General features: G+C 46.6%; 1 protein-coding gene across 3 annotated transcripts; it reads left to right on the plus strand.

The window, feature by feature from the left end:
• Positions 1-7,018: 7,018 nt before the first annotated feature.
• On the plus strand, positions 7,019-21,673 carry RGN (regucalcin). Of its 3 annotated transcripts, none has more exons than XM_032842964.1 (7): positions 7,019-7,040; positions 8,396-8,575; positions 10,256-10,438; positions 17,483-17,698; positions 19,610-19,741; positions 20,095-20,249; positions 21,464-21,673. In XM_032842964.1, the coding sequence occupies exons 2-7, from the start codon at positions 8,413-8,415 to the stop codon at positions 21,512-21,514; spliced, it is 900 nt and encodes a 299-aa protein (XP_032698855.1). In that variant the 5' UTR covers positions 7,019-7,040; positions 8,396-8,412; the 3' UTR covers positions 21,515-21,673. The 3 variants fall into 3 exon arrangements, with proteins under 3 accessions (XP_032698855.1, XP_032698853.1, XP_032698854.1); XM_032842962.1 differs by lacking the exon at positions 7,019-7,040 and adding an exon at positions 7,450-7,549; XM_032842963.1 differs by lacking the exon at positions 7,019-7,040 and adding an exon at positions 8,039-8,097.
• The last annotated feature ends 268 nt before the right edge of the window (positions 21,674-21,941 follow it).

Raw genomic sequence — 21,941 nt, forward strand, 5'->3', positions numbered from 1 at the left:
ACAGTATAAGTCTCAGGTTTAGAATTTGGTGATTCAGCACTTCCTACAACACCTGGTGCTCATCAGAACACGCTCGCTCCTTAATCCCCATCCCCTGTTTCACCCATCCCCCACCCACCCTCCTCCCCTCTGGTAACCACAGGTTTGATACATGATTAAGTTAATTGATAAGTTATGTTTGGATGCCTGGACAGTTTCTAAGTAACAGATGCAAAACTCTAGCCACAGAACATAATTTTTTACTCTTATTTTCTAGAACGGCACTGTCCTTATGCATAAATTCAGGAAGTGTAAATAACTAATGGAATTCTAAAGTCCAAATTATCAGCTCTCAGAAACCCCTTAAACATCCATGGCCCAACATACAAACATACCTTGGTTTCGGGTTTTTGTTTTTTTAAAGACTTTATTTATTTGAGAGAGAGAGACCACAATTGGGGGACAGGAGGGGTAGAGGGAGAGGGAAAAGCAGATTTCCTGCTAAGCGGGTAGCCCAAAGCATGGCCTCGATCCCGGAATCCTGAGATCATGACCTGATCCAAAGGCAGACGCTTAACCGAATGAGCCACCCAGGCGCCCAAGCATATCTTGTTTTACTTGCATTTTTTTTTTTAACAAACTGAAGGTTTGTGGAAACCCCACATTGTATGTTTTTCAAACAGCATTACGCTTGCTTCACATCTCTGAGCCACGTTCTGGTCATTCTCATAATATTCCAAATTCTTTCATTGCTATTATATTTCCTGTAGGGATCTGTGCTCAGTGACTACAACTCACTGAAAGCTGAGATGATAATTAGCATGTGTTAGCCATAAAGCATTTTTAAATGAAGGCATGTACATTTGTTCAGAGACAAGGCTATCACATACTTCATAGACTACGGTATAGAATAAGCATCACTTTTATGTACATTGGGACACGAAAAAGTTCATTTGACTCACTGTGTTGCAAAATTCACTTTGTTGCAATGGTCCGGACCCGAACCTGCACTACTTCCGAGGTATGGTGGTATTGCCGTTTCCCTTGATGGCAACGAGATCCGTCCCCTCTGAGAGCCACAGTTTGTTTCCTAGCAAGTAAATAACAGGTTGCTCCCTGCATTCAGAAAGTATTTCCAGGGGTGCCTGGGGGGCTCAGTGACTTAAGCCTCTGCCTTCGGCTCAGGTCATGGTCTCATTGTCCTGGGATCCAACCCTGCATTGGGCTCCCTGCTCAGTAGGGAGCCTGTTTCCCACCTCCCCCACCTGCCTCTCTGCTTGTGATCTCTCTCTGTCAAATAAACAAATAAAATCTTAAAAAAAAAAAAGAAAGTATCTCCAATCCCAGGCTCTGGCCTATTACAAGCTGATATGACTAATTACCGCAAGGGACTCACACATCTCCAGCTTTATGGCCAACAGGTCCCAGCTGCATTTCTAAAACACCCACCTGAGCAGCCTCTGCGTGACTCCAAGCAGAAGGTCTGGTTTTGTCTCAAAACTGCCCTTGAGCCACAGTGGAAATGACCTTATCAGGCCCTGTTAGCACCTGACACAGCAATAAAACTCTGAGGCCCTGACGCTCAAGTTCGTGTTTCCCAACCTGGAAGATACACATCACTTTATCCTGACTACTGGATGGCCATTCCACTGGGACGCTAAATGGGATTCCTAGGAACCTTTCAGAAGCTGCTGGCTACAGAAGGGGACAGCTTCAGCCCCGAAGTGTCTCTGACGACACTTCCCAGTAACTAACAGGCTTCTCAGTAGGTTCTCCCTTCTCTTCATCCTGTGACTTTTGACCCTCTGTGAGAGGTTTTTCTCAGACCAGAGCTACCGCCCTGCTTTTAACTGCTGACAAAAATTTAATCATTCTTTCTTTGAATGGACTCTAAAGAAGGTTCATTTCCTTTCAGACGTCACTTCTGGTTCTGAAGCTTCCCTCACGGCTTCCATCCCAAACTCTGGTCACCAACCAAGTGACCTGACATCAACAGACTGCTTCTGCCGAGGTCACAATCAGCAAAAGCTAGCCCCCCCAGGAATGGGAACTCAAATGAGGGCTTGTGCCTTGCCTACGGTAGTCTGTTCTCATCAGAGACACTGTTCTCAGGAACTGAGATTATCTGAGGGGACATTTCGAGGGACATATAAACAGCTCAAGCCAAATGATACTTACTTAGACTCCCCCTAGGGTCTGTGCCCCATTACGATTCCATTACCCATGTGGGCAACACACTTATACGCACCTGCCACACGTGAACTTATCTGCTATATTTGGGATAAGTCTTAGAAACTTTCAGACTTTTGAAACTACCGCCCCTCCTGTGGACCCTGTTTTCCCAAACAGAAGAGGCAGGCCTGGGTGAATGTGGATAACTCCCCGGAGGGCGAGCTGAGTCTTCGTGCACGCCCTATGAGCCAGTTCCCACAGTCGCAAAAAGGGGGTCCAGAGCCTGACTCTGACCTTATTGGATGCCAGAAATGACACGGTTTCTACTCCAGAAGACCCGCCCCCACCCAAAGCCAGTTTACGTTCATTACGCCAGAGTTGCCATGAACAATCTCATGAAACAATCTCATGACCTTCGATTTCCTTCTGTCTACCCAAGGGAGAGTTTACGTTTTCTTTTTAAGATTTTATTTATTTATTTGACAGAGATTACAAGTAGGCAGAGAGGCAGGCAGAGAGAGAGAAGAGGAAGCAGGCTCCCAGCTGAGCAGAAAGTCCCGATATGGGGCTCGATCCCAGGATCCTGGGATCAAGACCTGAGCGGAAGGCAGAGGCTTTAACCCACTGAGCCACCCAGGCCCCGGGAGAGTTTACGATTCAGCCAACACTTCTTGCTACACTTATATAAATACGGTGGTCAAGAAGACCAATTTTTTTAAGCTTTCCTTTATTTAAGTCATCTCTACATCCACTGTGGGGCTTGAACTCACCACCTTAAGCTCAAGAGTCGCATGCTCCTCTGACTGAGCTGGCCAGGCGCCCCCACGTAGAACAATTTTTCTGATCAGCCTAAAAGAAAAAGCCATCTGGTTCGAGACCAGCTGGGCTTTGAGACATGTGTCCATGGCCTGAGTTTGGTCTGTCTCCAGGGTCTATTACGAGGACTAATCATCATCTTGTTTCTTGGTAACTGCCCGTGGAGCCTTTGGCCAATGCATACTGCCCAGTGTCTTAGATGCCACTGTGAAGCCCCTGTCACGTCAGGGGATTCAAGAACTCACCCTGCGGCCAAAGGAACAGGACAGCCAGCTTTCTCTGAGCCTGGGGCCTGACTTCAACTGATCTTGGACGAAAGACGGGAGTGAGAAAGAAATGCAGCCCCTGACATCCACGAGCTGGCCTGGAACTCACAGCAAGACCTTGGCGTTCTCCTGTTGAACATGAACAATTTCACAGATCGCCAACAGCAGACAAAAGCACTCCGTGTCCGTGACAGAGCAAGACAGAAACGTCATCCAAGTCCCCCAGAGGACTCAACATCACTCTCTTGTAGCTCATACGAATGGGTGCTGCTTCTTTAGCAGTCGCTCCATTCTCCTCACCTTCGTAAGAATGAAGATCTCCAGTCATAGAACTGCCCCCACTTCCTGACAGCCTCCAATGCTTGCACTCACCCCAGAGTCACCTACTACAAAGCCCAGTCCTGTTAAGAGTTTCTTTCTAACACCTTCTAACCAAGATATCCCACGATTCCCCCATGGTGGGAGTTCTCCCTTCTTGCGAGGAATCCACAAACCCAGATTTGTTGGACTGATCTTTGGACGAAGGGGTTTATATCATAAGAAAAGATCCAAGACTTAACCTGAGAGTTCACGATGTAGCAGGAGAGACAGACAGACCAACAGTTCTCAGCCAATGTGGTGAATATCGTAATAAAACATAAAGACAGGACGCTGTAAGGGTGACAGGTGAGAGCCAGAGGGATCAGTGAAGGCTTTCTGGTGGACGGGATACTGGGCTTCAGTAGGAGTGAGCCCAGTGCAGAGGTAGGGATTGGGTTAGTGGGAGGAGTAAAGTATTCCAGGCAGAAGGAGTAGCAAGTTCAGACACAAGAAGCAGAAAGAGGACATGGCTAGACCATCACTGAAGTCAAGAAGGTACTACTAGCAAGTTTGAGGGGATTTATAGGCTCTTGGGTATGATTAAGTTATATTTTATCAAGATTCAATAAGAACATACTGTGACCACATTGAAGAAATTGACATCATTTGCCTCCAGATGCTACAGAGGATACAGCTTCACTTTTGCAGTATTGCCAAAAAGGCATAACCGGAATTAACCATGAGGAAAAAACAAGTAATCCCAAATGAAGGAGCATTCTACATTTTGAACTCCCAAAATGTCAATGTCACGGCACAAAGGCCGAGGAGCTGTTCCAGATTAAAAGGAGAATAAGCACAGCTAACCACAAAGCTTTACCCTGGACTGGATTCAGGAACGGAATCCTTTTTTTTTCCTTTTGTTAGAAGGGACATCCGTGGGACAATCAATGAAATTCAGCTAGGTAATATTGTATCCGTGTTAACCCGCCGATCTTGATAATTGTGCTGTGGTTATAGAAGAGAATGTCCTTTTTTTTTTTTTTTCCAGGACACGCATACCAAAGTCTTCAGATGTAACAGAGCATCACATCTGCACCTTACTCTCAAACCATTCAAGAAAAATAAATATATTGGAGTGCCTGGCTGGCTCAGCTGGTAGGGCGTGTGAGGCTTGATGTCAGGGCTGTGAGTTTGAGCCTGTGTCAGCACCATGAGTGAGGGAATGAGAGGCATCCCTGCCCTGTGGGACTCACCATGTAGGGGGGCATTTTGGCAGCAGATCCAAAGGGGGGAGACAAGCCCTCCAGGGAGCTGACAACAATCTGGGCAAGAAATGGGGACTTCTTATGCAGTCTATTGGTGGGACCATGGTCTCGCTCTCCAGGTTCGTGGAGAATAAAGTGATCTCTCTGGGAGAGCTCGGTGGTGTGGTTGACTAGAGCATCTGAACTACAGGGCTATAGTTTGGGGGAGAAGCCTGGGACAAGATACAATTTGGGGGGGTTGTCAGCATTAAGGAAGCAGAAGAAGCCACGTGATGGGAAGAGGACCCAACAGAACCCCAGAGAAGCCTCCGGAGATCGCAGTCCTGCTCTTTGCCCCACCCAAGAAAGTGTCCTTCAAGTTCTGATTTCTTTATTTTATTTTATTTTAGAGAGAGAAAGAAAGCGCAAGTGGGGTCGGGGAGGGGCAGAGAAGAGGGAGAAGCAGACTCCACACTGAGTAGGGAACCTGCCAAGAGGCTCAATCCCAGGACGCAGATATCATGACCTGAGCTGAAACCAAGAGTCAAAACTCAGCCAAGTGCACCACCCAGGAGCCCCCCCAAGCTCTTACTTCTCTACTGAAAGTTTGGTCTATTTGCCGGATTTCTCCCAGCTTGACCAGCGACTTTGGGAGTCTCCTCACTTTGCAGGCTCATGTTTTCCCATCTGTAAATGGGGCCATGGGAGAGCAGTTGTCTTAAACATCTCCCAGGGTGAAAGCAAAATGACTGAGGCCATGAGTGCCCATTACCCTAAATTAACTAAGCTGAAACTTTGAGCTGAGATTGCTCCAAACGTCTCCCGCCTGCTTTAGAGCCTCCTGCCTTTGAAGCATTTAATCTGCGGCCCCTCCTCCTTAGTGAATTTCAGGGAGCTGGAATGCCAGTGATTGTGATTTGAGTGTAGGTTTCAGGATTGTGCAGAAGGCCAGGAATGCGTGCTCCATAGAGAGAGATCAATAATGAGATAGCACGAGGGCCCTGGCTGACTCAGTCGATAACGCGGGCAACTCTTGATCTCAGGGTCATGAGTCTGAGACCCACGCTGGGCATGGAGCCTATGTAAAAAATTAAAATGGTAATGATGATGAGGTAGCACTGACCTTGGATTCAACGCATACAAAAAAATGCACAAATCTCAAGTGTCCCACCAGATGACTTTGGACAGTACATAGTTCTGTGCAACTCAGGTGTCCATCCAGATAGCCTCCATCACCCCCAGAAAATTGCCTGAACCCCTTCATGGTTAGCCCCCCCCCCCCCCCCCCCCCCCCCCGCTCCCAACTCCCAGCGGCAAACGCCCTCCTGTTTACCTCCCTCCCTTCATTTTTTGAAATGTTTTAAATTTGGATGGTGAGGTCCACTTTCAAAGAAAGCTTAGGATCATTTATTCCATTTGATTTTTTAAACCCAATCAAATAAAACCTTTCCTCTTCCCCCACCGAAAACAAGCAAGCAAACAAACAAACAAAACACACACACACACACACACACACACACACACACACACACACACAAAGAAACAAAGAAACAAACAAAAAAACAAAAAAACGCTTTACAAAAGCTGGCCTCGAGCCAGCAGTCTTTCTTTCTCCCGCTAGGAAAAGGGTGGATTTATTTAACCGCTTTGTTCTTTACTTTTTGACCTGCTTGTGTTTAACCGGACCCTCGACCCCAATCTCTGTTAGCCATTTTAACAATTTTTTTCTTGTTTAAGTAAGAGATAAACTTTAGCGCTCCGTCCAAACTCCGAGGCTTAGATTCACCGGGCTCCAAGCCTCTTCCCCGCCCCCCTGTCCCGGGAGGCTTTGTAAGATTCTTCCGGGAGCCACGGAGGAGGGGGACAGCGTTGGGGGTTGCAGTCCCCAGCCCGCCGCTCCAGGCCGCTGCCACCCACCTGCCCAGCGGCCTCGTCCCCTGCCCAGCCCTTCCGCTCCGCTGCCTGACCTTTGCGTCTCCTGGAAGTCACCCGCCCGGTGAGTGCCGGGGACCGACCGGCCTCTCCGCCCGCTCTCCCGAGAGGAAAGGTCTGGCCACAGACGATCGAAAATCGCTGGGGCGGGCTGGAAGGACACCGCTCGCCCCCTACCCCCCTTGCCCACCCGAGGACCCGGGCCCCGCGCGCGCTCCACTCGGCCCGGCCAGGAACAAGGCGGGCTCAACCTTCAGCTTCCCGGGGCCTCGCAGTCGCCCGAGGCTGCAGCGGGGCCACCCAACTGTGCCGAGGCCACCCCGCCGCACAGGTACCGCGGGTGCTGCGCGGGCACCTGCCGCCGCGTGCCGGCGCCCCGCTGCCCTGCCGCCGGGCTCGGAAGCCGCAGCAGGGAGGGACGACTGCAGGGCGGGCCCCTGGCTCGGGTTAAAAGTCGCTATTGGGATAAGTCCCGCTTCTGATCTGATCCTGTGCCTTATCTCAGATCGATAACATGAAGGCCTTTGGAGCCTGTGCCAAATTGTTAACAGCCAGCGAGGCTTCCAAATCCTGGCATCGGGATTTAAGATTTGAGTTGTGTTTCTTAGAAAAAAAAATTAATTTCTCGAAAGGAATATAAAACCAGAGATTATTTTCCTCCCCCTCCCCGCCCCCCGCGTCATGAATTCGCCCATCCGTGGGTGAGCCCACCCACTCCCAACGAGAAAGGGAGAAGGGTGATGAGGCAGACGATTTGGGGCAGCATCTGGGCAGAGTTTGGGAAAGAGAGAGGAGACCCTGAAAAGTTGCCTCGTTTTCCTCTCCCACGGGGTTTCTTAGGTAATGTTTTGTTTTGTTTTTTCCTTCTCTGATCATTTTTCTTTCTCTTCTCCCTGCTCGCTGGTCACACTCTGGCCTAAACTCCCAGCATAGAATGTTCCTGCCTGTGGAGTTCAAGTCTCCTTGCCAAACTGGCAAGGTGCCTGCCCTGGGCGGCAAGAACTAGCCAAGGGGCCGTCAGTACCTCCAGTGGCACCCAGACCGGGTCCTCTTCTCCAGCCCTTCCATTGTGCCAAGCTGACAAATGGGTGTTAGGTCTAATTTAGTGTATATCCCTGATGACCATATTTCTAGAAAGGCACTTTAGAAAAATGCAGAGTAGGAAAGTTCTGGCCTTTGAGCGGGCTGAGGGGGAGGGAATCGGCACCCTCAGGGGATGGGGGAGGGCAGCGGGAGCTGGTGACCTGCAGGCGGGGAGGGGCCACCAATGAGGGAACTGCCCGCCCACCCCCACAGGCACCTGCACCTTCGGGGGCTAGGGCACAGGCATAAAGGGCCGCCTTCCCTCCCGCGAGCAGCGAGCTCTCTGAGGGTCACCGGCAATCAAGGTATGGATGCTGGGGTGTTGTGGGATTTTTCCTGTCTTTTTAAAAGATAGCTTGAAAATACGCCTGGGTAAGTGGATCAGAAGATATTTCACATTATGGACTTTCAGCTCGCTCTTCACTGTCCTATAAGTCTCTTTTTGCCACCGTGCCTATTTTGTCCTGATTGAGAGAACGTGTTTTTCCAGTTTCTGAGAAAAACTCGGTCTGTATTGGGATCTTCCCAGGGCCTTAAGCCAGATGTGTTTTGCTGAATTTGCTCCACGAGATTACATTTTCTGTCCTCTCTTGCTACTTCCAGACAGCTCCCCGTTGACAATGTCTTCCATTAAGATCGAGTGTGTTTTGCGGGAGAATTGCCGGTGTGGGGAGTCTCCCGTGTGGGAGGAGGCGTCCAGTTCGCTGCTCTTTGTAGATATTCCTGCAAAGAAGGTTTGCCGGTGGGATTCGCTCAGCAAGCGTGTGCAGCAAGTGACCCTGGGTAAGGAAGAAGGCCCCCCCCCCAAAACCCCACCCTGCTCTGCCCAGACAGCCATCATTTCCCTGGGGACACGCGGTCACCTGATGTGTCATTCCCCAGGGAACTTCTTATTGAAGCTACTGGATGTGCTTTAAAACTTCTGGAATGCCATGCTGTCTCTAGCCACACTCTGTGTCCTCCCACTTGGACCCAGGAATAAATTTTGGGTGGTCAGTACTTTCCTCTTCGGCTGTGGGTGGGGGGCAAGAGTCCCCATTTGGTGCTGCTGACGAGGCACAGGCACGGTAGGCTCTTTCCTTAACATCTTCAGATCCAGGCTTTAAACGTTGGCGACCCCAGCAAAGGCTGTCCGCCTTGGGTTGGGCCAAGACCTTAATGGGCAAAAGAAAAGAAAAGGAAAGAGCAGGCAGAGCCCTTCTTTGAATGTAAAAAGAAGAGCTTTCAGACTTGGAAAGCATCAAGCAGGACTACCTGTTCACTGTACAAAATAAGATTCAGGACAAATTCCAAGGGCATTTGACCGTGATTCTGTTGAGGGCCACGTGATTCCCAGAGGAAGGGTTTCTCATTCTATGGCCCAAGCGTCAGAGCTTGATTAGAGATAAGGAAGCTTCTTGTTTTGTGTTAATGGGAAGAGATAACCAGGAAATCCTGTGACTTTAGGACAGTCTTATTGCAGAGCTGCTGACCTCAAACTTTTTTTTTTTTTAAATAAGAGGGAACAACTTTTTAATTCACCCAGGGATGTGAGTGTGACTAGAGGCAAAGTGACTAGGACCAGAGGGGTTCAGAGCCCCAGGGGGGGGGGGGCGGGGGAAAATGTTTCCTAGGGGTGCCTGGGTGGCTCAGTCCGTTAAGCTACCTGCTCAGGTCAGGATCTCAGAGCCCCGGGATTGAGCCCCAGGCTGGGCTTGGCGCTCACCTGGGAGTCTCCCTCTGCTCCTCCTCCACTCGCTCGCTCTTAAATAAATAAATAAAATCTTTTTTAAAAAATGTTTTCAAAATAAATTAATTTTGAAAGATTTTATTTATTTATTTATTTATTTGTCAGGGTTGGGGGAGAAGCAGGCTCTCTGCTGAGCAGAGAGCCTGATGTAGGAGTCGGTGCCAGAATCCTGGGATCATGACCTGAGCCGAAGGCAGACACTTAACCAACTGAGCCACCCAGGCATCCCACAACTTTCAGTTTAATACATAAGATGGGGCCCCTTAAAAAAGACAAGTCCTGAATGAGAGGGAGGGAGAGATGTCAGGAAACCTAGTTGGCGGAACTAAGCCTGGTTTGTGTCTCTGAATTTCCTGGAGAACAGGTGAATCAAGCATCCCTTGGTCCGTGATAGCTACCCTGGGAGCTCCTGTCCCCCCCCCACCTCAGTCAAGGACCCCCACCCCCACCCCAACCTTTGTTTGATGTGGCGCCTGCCCCAATGTATGGTGGCTGGAAGCTTCCAGAAGAGTTGGGTTTCATTCACGTTTCTGTCTCTGCTGCCCAAGGATACTAATCAACAAATAGACTTGGTTCTGGAGCCTTCGGCTTTCCACAGAAGGGAGAGGGCACTCGCATTGTCAAAAGAGCTGGAATCTGCTCCAAGCAAGATGCCAGGTGGCGGGGTGCCCGCGGGGTGCTGCGTGGCCACTGGCCCCCTTCCCGCCCTCTGACTGCTGCTTTTGCTTCTGCAGATGCCCCCGTCAGCTCCGTGGCCCTTCGCCAGGGAGGAGGCTATGTGGCCACTGTTGGGACAAAGTTCTGTGCTTTGAACTGGGAAGATCACTCAGCAGTTGCCCTGGCCTCAGTAGATGAAGACAAGAGGAACAATAGGTTCAATGATGGGAAGGTGGATCCCGCTGGGAGATACTTCGCAGGTGCGGTTGATCTCCAGCCCCTATGGACCGAGCTTGGGGGAAAAAGCCGGACTTGGGCTAAGTCTCGCAGTTGTCCTGGGAAAATGTTACTCATAATGCGTCTTGGGTTCTTCCTTTATTATTACTTGAGTAGCTTTTCACAAAACAAAACAAAAATCCCAAGGGGCACCTGCCTGGCTCAGTCAGCAGAGCATGTGACTCACGATCTTGGGGTGGTGAGTTCAAGTCCCACACTGGGGGTAGCGTTTCCTTAACGGAAATGTAAAAACTAAAGAAATAAATAAAGTCTATTAAAATTTCATTGCTAAAGGTAATGAATCACATTTAAAATAATGTAAAAATGTTTTAATCCCATGAGAAAAATTTCAGAATATCCCTTTCAAAAGTTTCCATCTCTGGCAGAGACCAAAATGTGCATGGTACTTTTGTAGTTTAAATGAGCTTTATTTTCTTAAATTTTTAATTTTTTGTTACTTTAAAGACTTTTTAAATTTTCTTTTTTTAAAAGATTCTATTTATTTATTTGACACAGAGAGCACAGGTAGGGGGAGCAGCAGGCAGAGGGAGAGGGAGAAGCAGACTCCCCATTGAACAGAGAGCCCCATGCGGGGCTCGATCCCAGGACCCTGGGATCATGACCTGAGCTGAAGGCAGATGCTTAACCCACTAAGCTTCCCAGGACCCCCTAAATGAACTTTCAGATAGAGGTTTCGTGGTTGCTGGCGATTTTTTAATTGGAAATAATTTCAAATTTACAGGGAAAGAAAAGTAAAAATAGTATGAACAACACCCATCTGCCCTTTACCTAGATCCACCTATCGTCAACGTTTTGTCCTATTTGTGTGCTCTCTCTGTATATAAACACGGCTTTTCTCTAGAATCATTTGGAAGTAAGTTGCATATATCACATGTCTTAACCCTGAAAGATACTTCTGTGGGAATTTTCCAAGAAAAAAGACCTGTTCTTCCCAAGAAAAATGACCACAGTACAGTTACCAACTGAAAGAAGTTCAGCATTATTACGGTTTTAACTGATGTCCTATCTGTACTCCAGTTTTGTCCATGAACCAAATACTGTCCTTTACAGCATTCTCCCCACTCCAGTGCGGGACCCATTCTAGGATTACGTATTGCCATTTAGTTGACATGTCTCTTTAAACCTCTCGTCTGGGACACAGCATAGCCTTTCTTGTTTTTTTATGACACCGCTGTTTTTGAAGAATACAGTCCCACACAACTCCCCCCCCCCTTTTTTAATAGAACATCCCTCATGTTCCTCTTCTTTTTGTGTTTGTCTGATGTTTCCTTGTGATTAGATCGATGCCGTACATTTGTCGCTAGAATACTGTGGAGGTGACACGCTGTCTTTCTCCAGGTGTCGCGCCTGGACACCATTTCCCTCATGGGTGCTATTAGTTTGGATCACCTGGTTAAGGTTTTCTCCGCTTTCTCTACTGCATCGTTATATTTTTTCAAAGATTTTATTTATTTATTTTAGATAGAAGGGGGAGCAGAGGGGCAGAGGAGCTCCGCCCTGAGCGCGAGCCCCAGGCAGGGCTTGATCTTATGACCCTGAGATCACGACCTGAGGTGAAAGCAAGAGTCAAAGACTTAACTGACTGAGCCACCCAGGCACCCCCATAGTTACTATTTTTAATTGCAATTTATGAACATGTTGTGGGGTTTATTAGTTACCTGTTGCTGTGTAACAAATTACCCTGAAATTCAGTGGCTTAAAATAACAAACATTTTTAAAGTGTTTGTTAAAATTACAAACATCGTTACTGAAGGTTAAGAATCTGGGTGGGGCTTAGCCAGATGGTTCTAGTTCAAGGCTGTATCATGAAGTTGCCGTCAAGATGTTGGCGGAGGTTGTAGCCTCAGAAGGGGGCTGGTGTCTCTGAAGCGGCCTGGAGGATTCACATCCAAGCTCACTCACATGGGGCTGGCAGGAGGCTTCCGGAAGTCTTACCACCTGGGCCTCTCTGTAGGGCTGCTCAGAACATGGCTTCCCCCAGGGCGAGTGATGAGAGAGAGAGAGAATGAGGACACCCAAGACAGAGGCTACAGTCTTACTATATATAACCAATCTCAGAAGTGACAGAATGTCGTGCTTTGGTCACACGGTGATAGAAGGGACTGTATCCAAAGGATGTGAACACTGGGAGGCAGGGATCATTTGCGGCCATCTTGGAGGCTCCCCACAACACGGGGGGAGATACTTTAAGACTGACCAAATGTCCGGGTCCCTATCAAAACGTCTCCTTTGGGTTTTACATTTGTTGATGATTCTTGCTTGAACCAATGCTGACTGTGATGGTTGGAGAATGGCTTACGTCCAGCTTTCTGTAAAGGTTAACTCTAGTTTCCAATTAAATAATGCATTTCATGTATGTTTTCATTTACTTCCCCTCATAACAAGTTAGCCAGAATTGATTCCAATCCCTGCTATGTCCACCTCCCCACCCCATCCCCTCAAACCTTGCTGCGGTGGCTCCGTCCGCTTTCTGCATGGAAGGTACGAGAGGTCTGAGCAACCGGCTATGACTTGCTTCCCATCTTCCTGGGCTTGACACAACCACAGATCTAGTTCAGGACAGGTTGAAAGATTCAAGATGAGAATCTGTTGGAAGCCCTTCTGCCACTAATTTCTGCAAGATAAGGAAATATGATCGGATATACCACCTGCTATTGAAATTGATTTTCTCTCTCCCTCATGGCTGTAGTTGACAGTTCTGTGGCACTTTGTGAGACAAGATAAAGGTGTCCTCAGAAGCCTGAGTCCTTAGCCTGGAGTCCCCAGTTCTTAACTTGTGCCCTGAGGGGACCTCTTAAAATTGTAGGGAAAATTGTGGGTGTGCAGACTGGTCATGAGCATCTGCCAGAAGCACCTGAGAACCTTTTTCTAGAGAGTTCCTAGCTTTCAGCAAGTGCTAGGAGGTGTCCCTGGACCAGAAAAGGGTAGGGTCATTTGATGGAGTGATGGAGTATTGAGGTGGTGGGTCAAATCCTGAAGGTGAGGCGCCGGGTGGCTCAGTGGTTAAGCATCTGCCTTTGGCTCAGGTCATGATCCCGGGATCCTGAGATCGAGTCCCATACCAGGCTCTCTGCTCAGCAGGGAGCCTGCTTCTCCCTCTCCCACTCCCCCTGCTTGTGTATCCTTTCTTGCTGTCTCTCTTCTCTGTCAAATAAATAAATAAAATCTTTTTTAAGAAGAAGAATCCTGAAGGTGTCACCACATCCACTACTGTGTCCACTACTAGATAGTGACATACAAGCCGGGGATCTGGCATGTTCTTTCCCACTGAGGTAGAACCCTTTCCAAGAGTGCAGAATTCACATGCATGTTCCAGGCATCTCTTTCTGTGAGGCGGACCGGGGGTGGGGCACGGAATATTAGTAAAACAAACCCAATTGCCCTATAGCTGGAAACTGCTGCGTGAAATCCTTCTCCCCTGGGAGGGAGGATTTACCCTGTCCTGCTTGCTATTCAAGCTTCCCAACTTCTGTCCATTTTCTTTTAACTCATTCTTATTTCAAATGGAACTTGGTATACTAGATGAGCTTCCCAATTTCTTCATCACAGTCAAACTCTGCTCTGTCCCCCAAGATCACACTCAAGTCTAAGGGACTATCCTATGGTGCACTTGAGAAGAACGTGTGCTCTGCCGCTGTTGAGTGGAGTGTTTGGTAAATGTCACTTAGATTGGTTGAGGCTGTTCAGTTTTGTTTCTTTGCTGATTTTTCTATATACTTGTATCTGTTACTGAGAGAAGGATACTGACATCTCCAGCTGTAATTATGGACTTGTCTATTTCTCTTTTCAGTTCTGATTTTGGCTTTGTGTATTTTGAAGCTCTGTTGGTAAGCACGTACGAATTTAGGATTGCTATGTCTCCTTGGTGAATTGACCATTTTCGTGATATGTAGGACCTCTATGTATCCCTGATAATTGTCTTTGCTCTAAGTATATTTTGTCTGATGTTAACATAGCCCCTCCAGCTAATATTTTAATCAATATTTGCGTGGTATAGCTTTTCCCATCCTTTCACTTTTATACGATCTGTATCCCTTTATCTGAAATGAGTTTCTTATAACCAGCAAATAGCTGGGCTTTTAAAAAATTCATCTTAACAATAACTTAATTAATGTATTTAGGTTCTTTACATTTAGTGTATTTAGTGTAATTATTAATATGCTTTGACTTAGATCTACCATTTTGTTATTTGTTTTCTCTTCTTTCTCCCTGTATTTTTTGTTCCTCCCATTTCCCCTTTCCTGCCTCCTTTTGGGTTGAGTGAACCTTCTTTTAGAATTCGATTTTAATTTACTCATGGTGATCTTTCGCTGTATCTCTCTATGTAGTTTTTTAAGGGTTTCTGAAGGGATTGCAAAATACACAGTTAACTTTTTGCAGTCTGTCTAGAACCAAGTTTTACCACTTTGATGAACACTTCTTTATGCTATAGTTCCCTTTATAGACACACATATAAATCCCCTGAGAAAATGTAATTTTTGCTTTTAACCATCAGAAATATTTTAAAGAACTGGGGCGTCTGGCTGGCTCAGTTGGTGGAGTGTGCGACTCTTGATCTTGGGGTTGTGAGTTCAAGCCCCACGTTGGGTATAGAGATTACTTAAAAATAAAAAATCTTAAAAAAACGGAATCTGTAACAAAAGAAAAGAAATATTTTCAGGAACTTAAAGGAGAAGAACACCCTATTATATTTACTGTTTCTGTTGTTCTTCCTTCATTCTGATGTTCCAAGCTTCCTTTTGGTATCATTTCCCTTCCCTTTAGCAATTCTGTTAGAGCAGGTCTGCTGGCTGTGAATTCTCCCAGTTTTACTTCATATGAGAATATCTTTATTTCACCTTCATTCTTGAAAGATATTTTCACTGAATATAGAATACTAGTCTGACAGTTTTTTTCCTCTTTCAGCAAATGAAAAATGTGTGCCTTCCAGGGCGTCTGGGTGGCTCAGTCCATTACATGTCTTGACTCTTGATCTCAGCTCAGGTCTTGATCTCAGGGTCATGAGTTCGAGGCCCCCTGCTGGGCCCTGCGCTGGGCAAGGAACCTACTTAAGAAAAAGAAAAAAAAGCACATCACTTCCTTCTGACCTCCGTGGCTCCTCGTAAAATATCAACAGTTATTGAAATCATTATTCTTCTATATGTCATATGTCATTTTTCTTTCTTTCTTAGGGATTGCTATTTGACTTTGGTTTCAGAATTTTGATTTTGATGTGTCTGGGTAGAGATTTCTTTGGGATTATCTCCTGTTTGGGGCTTGCTCGGCTTGATTGAATCCATAGTTTTCTGCAATGTTGTCCACATTGGATCATTTCCTTTTTTATATATTTTAAGATTTTAGGTTTTTTTAAAGTAATCTCTAGGCCCAGCATGGGGCTCAAACTCACAACCGCAAGATCAAGAATCACGTGCTCTACTCACTGAGCCAGCCAAGCGCCCCTGGATAATCTCTATTGACCTGTCATCCACTACACTAACTCTTCTCCTTTGTCATCTCTAGCCTGCTAGCAAAATCCATCCAGGTGGTTTCTCTATTTCGGTTATTTTCTTTTTCAGTTCTAAAATTTTTATTTGTTGTGTTTTGACTTCTTTGCATTGCCAAGTCATATTGGATAGTATTTGTGACTTTGTGACTATTATTTTGAGACCCTGGGTCTTTAAATCCTGCGGAGAATGTTGATACATTTGTCCTCATGAGCGATCTGTATATGCTTAGGTTCAGAAGGTTTACCAGAAAAGCTCTAGCCTGCTCTCTCTGAGCTGCCATTAAGATCTGGCCCCCATGTGGGCCACTCAGTGGCCACCCTGAGACTTAGGAGTTCCAACCACAGCTGCATTCTCAATCTTTGGTATGCTAATTAAAACCAGAGTCCTGCGCGTACAAGTAAAAGATGAGCCCAGGAGATCATAAACAACCTTACGGAATTGCATTCCTGAACAACGTCCCTCTTGACTGTCTCTAGGTACTTTCTATTTTCCTGGAGCTGTCCTTGTCATTCCTCCAGCCGGAACCCACCCATCTCTAGGACAGTGCTCTCTTCAGAGCCAAGTAGCAGCAGGGCAGAGAGAGAGAGAGAGAGAGAGCGCGAGCATAAAAGCAGCAGTGTTTGGTTCTGCCCTTTTGGAGCTCCAGTAGGAGAGCAATATCCCCTTCCCCTGAGTCTTGATTCCTGCACTTTCCTTGTACCCGCCACTCTGCCGTCACTACCCTTGCTGCAGAGCGTGCAGACTGGAGAAAGGAGTGGAAAAGAACCAGGGCATTTCTTCCACTCTCCGAGCGTCAGAAGTTTCCTCATTTGCTCCTTGAGCCAGATCGAGAGGGTTTCTCTTGGCTCTCTGTCTTCACCACGGTGCTCGCTTCCAAGTTGGAGGCTGCATTGAGGTCAAGCTGGGACATACTGGAGGATAAAATGAAGAACTCGCCACCAGTTAGGCGGCACTGCAAATTCCGCTGGTCTTCCCTTAGCTGCCCGATATTTTTACTTGTCGGAGTTTCTCAAATAGCCCACTGGGTGTTTTGTCCAGATTGTACAGTTGCGCTCAGTGGGAGAAAGTGGGCTTGGTGGAAATGGACTCCTTATCGGGAACCAGACCTGTTGGTGTAATTTTCATTGGCATCATAAGCAAGGCAGTTGTCTTTTTTTTTTTATATATATATAGGACCCAGATTGGGATTGCAGAATAGTTTCCTTGAATAGAATAGTTTTTATTTTTTTTAAAATATTTTATGTATTTATTTTGACAGAGAGAGAAAATGAGAGGGAGAGAGAACAAGCAGGGGGGAGGGGCAGAGGGAGAAACGGGCTCCCCGCTGAGCAGGGAGGCGATGTGACCAGGATACTGGGATCATGACCTGAGCCGAAGGCAGATGCTTAACCGACTGAGCCACCCAGTTGTCCCTAGTTTCCTTGACTTCATGATGGGAAAGGAACCCTGGTCATAAAAGATGCTGTAGGGCATGGGACAAGGTGCTATGCAGCTAAACTCAGTGCTTTTGGGGTATTGTAGGCACCATGGCCGAGGAGACAGCCCCCGCGGTTCTGGAGCGGCACCAGGGGTCCCTGTACTCCCTCTTTCCTGACCACCACGTGGAAAAGTATTTTGACCAGGTGGACATCTCCAATGGTTTGGATTGGTCCCTGGACCACAAAATCTTCTATTACATCGACAGCCTGTCCTACTCAGTGGATGCCTTTGACTATGACCTACAGACAGGAAAGATCTGTACGTACTTTTGCGTTATTCTTCTTATTACTGCTGGGATTTTTTTTCATATGTGGTTAGTTGGGAAGCTGCCTCTTCTTCCTCGACTCGCATGGAAAGGCCCTTACTTGTCAAATGAAGGAGGTGGCGGATGTGATAATTCCAATAGAGTCATAATTGTCCAGACTCGACTAGGCTGCCAATCAAACCAGCGCCCTCGGCACACCTGACTCTGGCCACCGCTGGCAAAATAGGGATAGATCCTTCCCCCGCTTCTTGCCACCGTCCCTCAAAAGGGACTCGCCGTGCAATGGATCCTGTCCTACTAGAGGCGCCTATCGGCAGATAATGCACAACAGAATGAGAAAAAGGAACGGAAAGCTAAGGTTGGGGGGTTGCAATTACTCCTGTGTCCTTGAGTTAACCAGAGGGAACTACTCAGAGACGAATTAATAATCTTCCCAAACAGAAGATTTTAAACAGTAACTGCCGAGTTTTCAATTCTGTCAGTGGGTTCGACATGAGCTGTAGTTGGAAACTGGGAGGGAAGATATTCTTGAGAAGAATTTAGGAGGGAGCACTTGAAACTGTTCCGTGAAAGGTGCCTAACCGCCAGAGCAAACACAGTAATAAAAATGACTTGGGGGCGGGGGGGAATCACAAGCCTCGCGTGTAGATTTAATGAGAGACAGGTTATTTCAGTACAGATGTTTTGCTTCGAAATACAGAGTGCCTTTTTTATGACTGTTTTTACCCATTTTTACTGACACATGGGTTTAACAATTTTTTTTTTCACTCTACCTCGATGCAGTTACTACAATGACCTGGATTTTGTAGTGTAAAATTCCTCTGGGGTTTGATGGAGTTTTGGGGGTTTGTTTGTTTATTTGTATACTGTGATTCCCCCCTTTCAGGCCAGCCAGTGGGCTCCAGAACCCCCCTCCTTTCAGAAATAAGCTCTTTAATACTATGTTTTGATAGGATGATTTTGGAACATTTGGTCAGACAGAAACAGAACGCGCATGTCTTACTAGTTTTTGCGTAGGAACCGTTCACATGGTACTATTAAGTGGCCTTCTAGATCTTGGAGTTAATCAAAGTCGGCATTTTTATAAGGAAAACAGCAAAGGTCTAACCACAGACCGAAATGTCTCCGAGCGGGGTGTGCAGGGTTTCCGTTCATCTCAACCTCAAAAAGAACTACTGTTGTTTTATTAAGAATTCTAGGGGTGCCTGGGTGGCTCAGTTGTTAAGCGTCTGCCTTCAGCTCAGGTCATGATCCCAGGGTCCTGGGATCCAACCCCGCGTCGGGCTCCCTGCTCAGCGGGGAGCCTGCTTCTCCCTCTGCCTGCTGCTCCCCCTGCTTGTGCTCGCTCTCTCGCTCTCTCTCTCTCAAATACATAAATAAAATCTTAAAAAAAGAATTCTACTTCCTTCTTTCCCGCTTAGACAAATACGTCTGTACCCAAACTAAAGGGAGTGTAATCACCCCCAAATCATGTGGTAAAAAATTCTTAGTTGAGGAGTGCCCACTCATGTTTCTGGACATCTTTGTTTTATTTTTTTTTTAATTTTTTGAAAGATTTTATTTCTTTATCTGAGAGAGCACAAGCATGGGGAGCGGCAGACAGAGGGAGAAGGAGAAGCAGGAGCAGAGAGCCCAAGGCGGGGCTTGATCCCAGAACCCCGGGATCATGACCTGAGCCAAAGGCAGATGCTGAAGCGACAGAGCCACCCACGTGCCCTGGACATTTTTGGTTTTAGAGTTAGGAATTCTTCTGAACCATCCCGCATGCCAGACCCCGGATCAGCAAAAGTGATGAGGATTTACAGCCAGCTGGAGAGCTCCTGGTCTGATGCTCAGTGTTGAGTGGCCTGTTGTTTTGTTCTGTGTGTGTGTGTGTGTGTGTTTGTTTGTTTTTCTAACCCTAGCCAACCGCAGAAGTATTTACAAGCTGGAGAAAGAAGAGCAAATTCCAGATGGGATGTGTATCGATGCGGAGGGGAAGCTCTGGGTGGCCTGTTACAATGGAGGGAGAGTGATTCGTTTAGACCCTGAGACAGGTAGGCCTGCAGCAAATTAAAAAAAAAAAATCCCTGCCATGTCTAGAAAAAATGAGACACTATCGGCTAGAGGAGCTTCGTTACTAATAACGTTATCTAGAGATACATTCAGAGGTCTCAGTAGGATAACTTTGAAAATAAAGGCCCAAGATAGCGCCCCAAACTTAGAGTCAGAACTTCTTTTCCTGTGGAGGTAAGTCTTTTTGGCCAAAACAGATTGTCCGGGAGGGTTGGTTAAATGATCTCCACAGTGCTTTTTGAATATCGCTGATCTTCTGCAAGGGGTCCCGAATGGTTGTGCAGGTTGGAAATTTGCTAGAGCCGGGCTTGCAATACAATATTTGGTGATCTAGGGAAAAGACTCCAAACTGTGAAGTTGCCTGTTGTTAAAACAACCTCGTGCTGCTTCGGAGGGAAGGACTACTCTGAAATGTATGTGACCTGTGCCCGGGACGGAATGGATCCCGAGGGTCTTCTGCAGCAGCCTGAAGCTGGTGGGATCTTCAAGGTGATCTGGCTCTTTCTTTTATTTTGAGGGTGAGGTGGGAGATCCTTGGCTATGTAACTGAGTGATTACTGCTTTTTCTTTTTTTAATTTTATTTATTTGAGACGACGAGAGAGAGTGTGAGCATGAGCAGGGAGAGGGGTAAAGGGAGAAGGAGAAGCAGACTCCCCACTGAGCAGGGAGCCTGATGCAGGGCTGGATCCCCCCCAGGGATCATAACCTGAGCCAAAAGCAGACACCCAATTGACTGAGCCACCCAGGCGACCCGATTAGTGCTTTTTCATACTTCAAAAACATAATTCTGTTCAGCATTTTTTTTAGGGAGAGAGAGCACGTATGTGTGTGTGTATGTGCACATACAAGTTGGGCAGGAAGGGCAGAGGGGGAGAGAGAAAATCCTGACCTGGGGCTTGATCTCAAGACCCTGAGATCGTGACCTGAGCCAAAGGCAGATGCTTAACCAAGCCACCCATATTTTAAGCTCATCATGCTAGATTTTTAAAAACATTTCATTTAGATTTCCTAGACTGTAAATCCAAGATAATGTGTTTAGCCTGCTTTGCAGTATGCCTGAGTGACTCAGTCGGTTAAGCATCTGTCTTTGGCTCAGGTCATGATCCCAGGGTCCTAGGATCGAGCCCCACATTGATCCTGCTGAGCAGGAAGCCTGTTTCTCCCTCTCCCTGCCACTCCCCCTGCTTGTGCTCACTCCCTCGCTCTCCGACAAATAAAATCTTTGAAAAAAGAAAAGAAATAGGAAGATGGTAGAAATAAATTCACTTGTAAATCCAAGTTAATTGGGGCGCCTGGTGGCTCAGTCGTTCAGCATCTGCCTTCGGCTTAGGTCATGATCCCAGGGTCCTGGGATCCAGACCCCCCCAGTGGGCTGCCTGCTCAGTGGGAAGCCTGCTTCTCCCTCTCCCACTCCCCCTGCGTGTGTTCCCTCTCTCTTGCTGTCTCTCTCTCTCTCTGTCAGATAAATAAATAAATCAAAGCTTAAAAAATCCAAATTAATGGCAGATGGTTGCTAGTTGGATTATTATCAGTGTGATAATTTGAGTTGAACCTGCCCTAATCAAGTAATTCCTTTTTAAGATAGGAAATAAAACGAGGATAATTGGTGGCTAAGTATATTATTATAAATCATAAAAATGCTTTTGAAAAATACTTGTGAACTACCTTTTAGCAAAGTTTTTCTCTTTTCTTTTTTTAACAGATCACTGGCCTGGGGGTCAAAGGAATTCCTCCCTATCCCTATGCAGGATGAGTGGCAGGCCTTCTTTCCTACTGGAAGAACTTTTGAAGACACATAGAAAATTCTAGAGCTGAAATTTCAATCTAGTTACAAAAAATTAAAGAAATGATACTATTAATAGGGTTAATTTTTTTTTACAATTTTTAAAAGGTAAAACATTTTAAGGGGTTACAGGTCATTTTGATAACATACTAAAATGCCTTCTGCAAAGGTATTATAGAAATATAGAGAACTGATCAGATGTCAACCAGCCTCTTGATTCTTTGCAAATTGCTAGAAGGGGACGGGGGAACCATGTCTGTTGCGCATTCCATACTTACTATACCTGAAGGTTCAAAAAACTAATAAATAATGTCTTAGTAATGACTTACTATGATTATGTTCCTTTTTATTTTCATCATAAACTTAAAAAATACACTGCAGTGCTAACCTACCTTCA

This window comes from Lontra canadensis, unplaced genomic scaffold (genome assembly GCF_010015895.1).
Source record: "Lontra canadensis isolate GAN:19392208 unplaced genomic scaffold, GSC_riverotter_1.0 scaffold134, whole genome shotgun sequence".
NCBI lineage: Eukaryota > Metazoa > Chordata > Mammalia > Carnivora > Mustelidae > Lontra > Lontra canadensis.

Excerpts from the sequence above, each read along its gene's own strand:
- RGN (XM_032842962.1), top strand. The coding sequence starts at position 7,450 with ATGAGGCAGACGATTTGGGGCAGCATCTGGGCAGAGTTTGGGAAAGAG. Across the intron at positions 7,550-8,395 it reads TCTCCCACGGGGTTTCTTAG|ACAGCTCCCCGTTGACAATG; the intron begins GTAATGTTTTGT and ends TGCTACTTCCAG. Across the intron at positions 10,439-17,482 it reads CGCTGGGAGATACTTCGCAG|GCACCATGGCCGAGGAGACA; the intron begins GTGCGGTTGATC and ends GGGGTATTGTAG.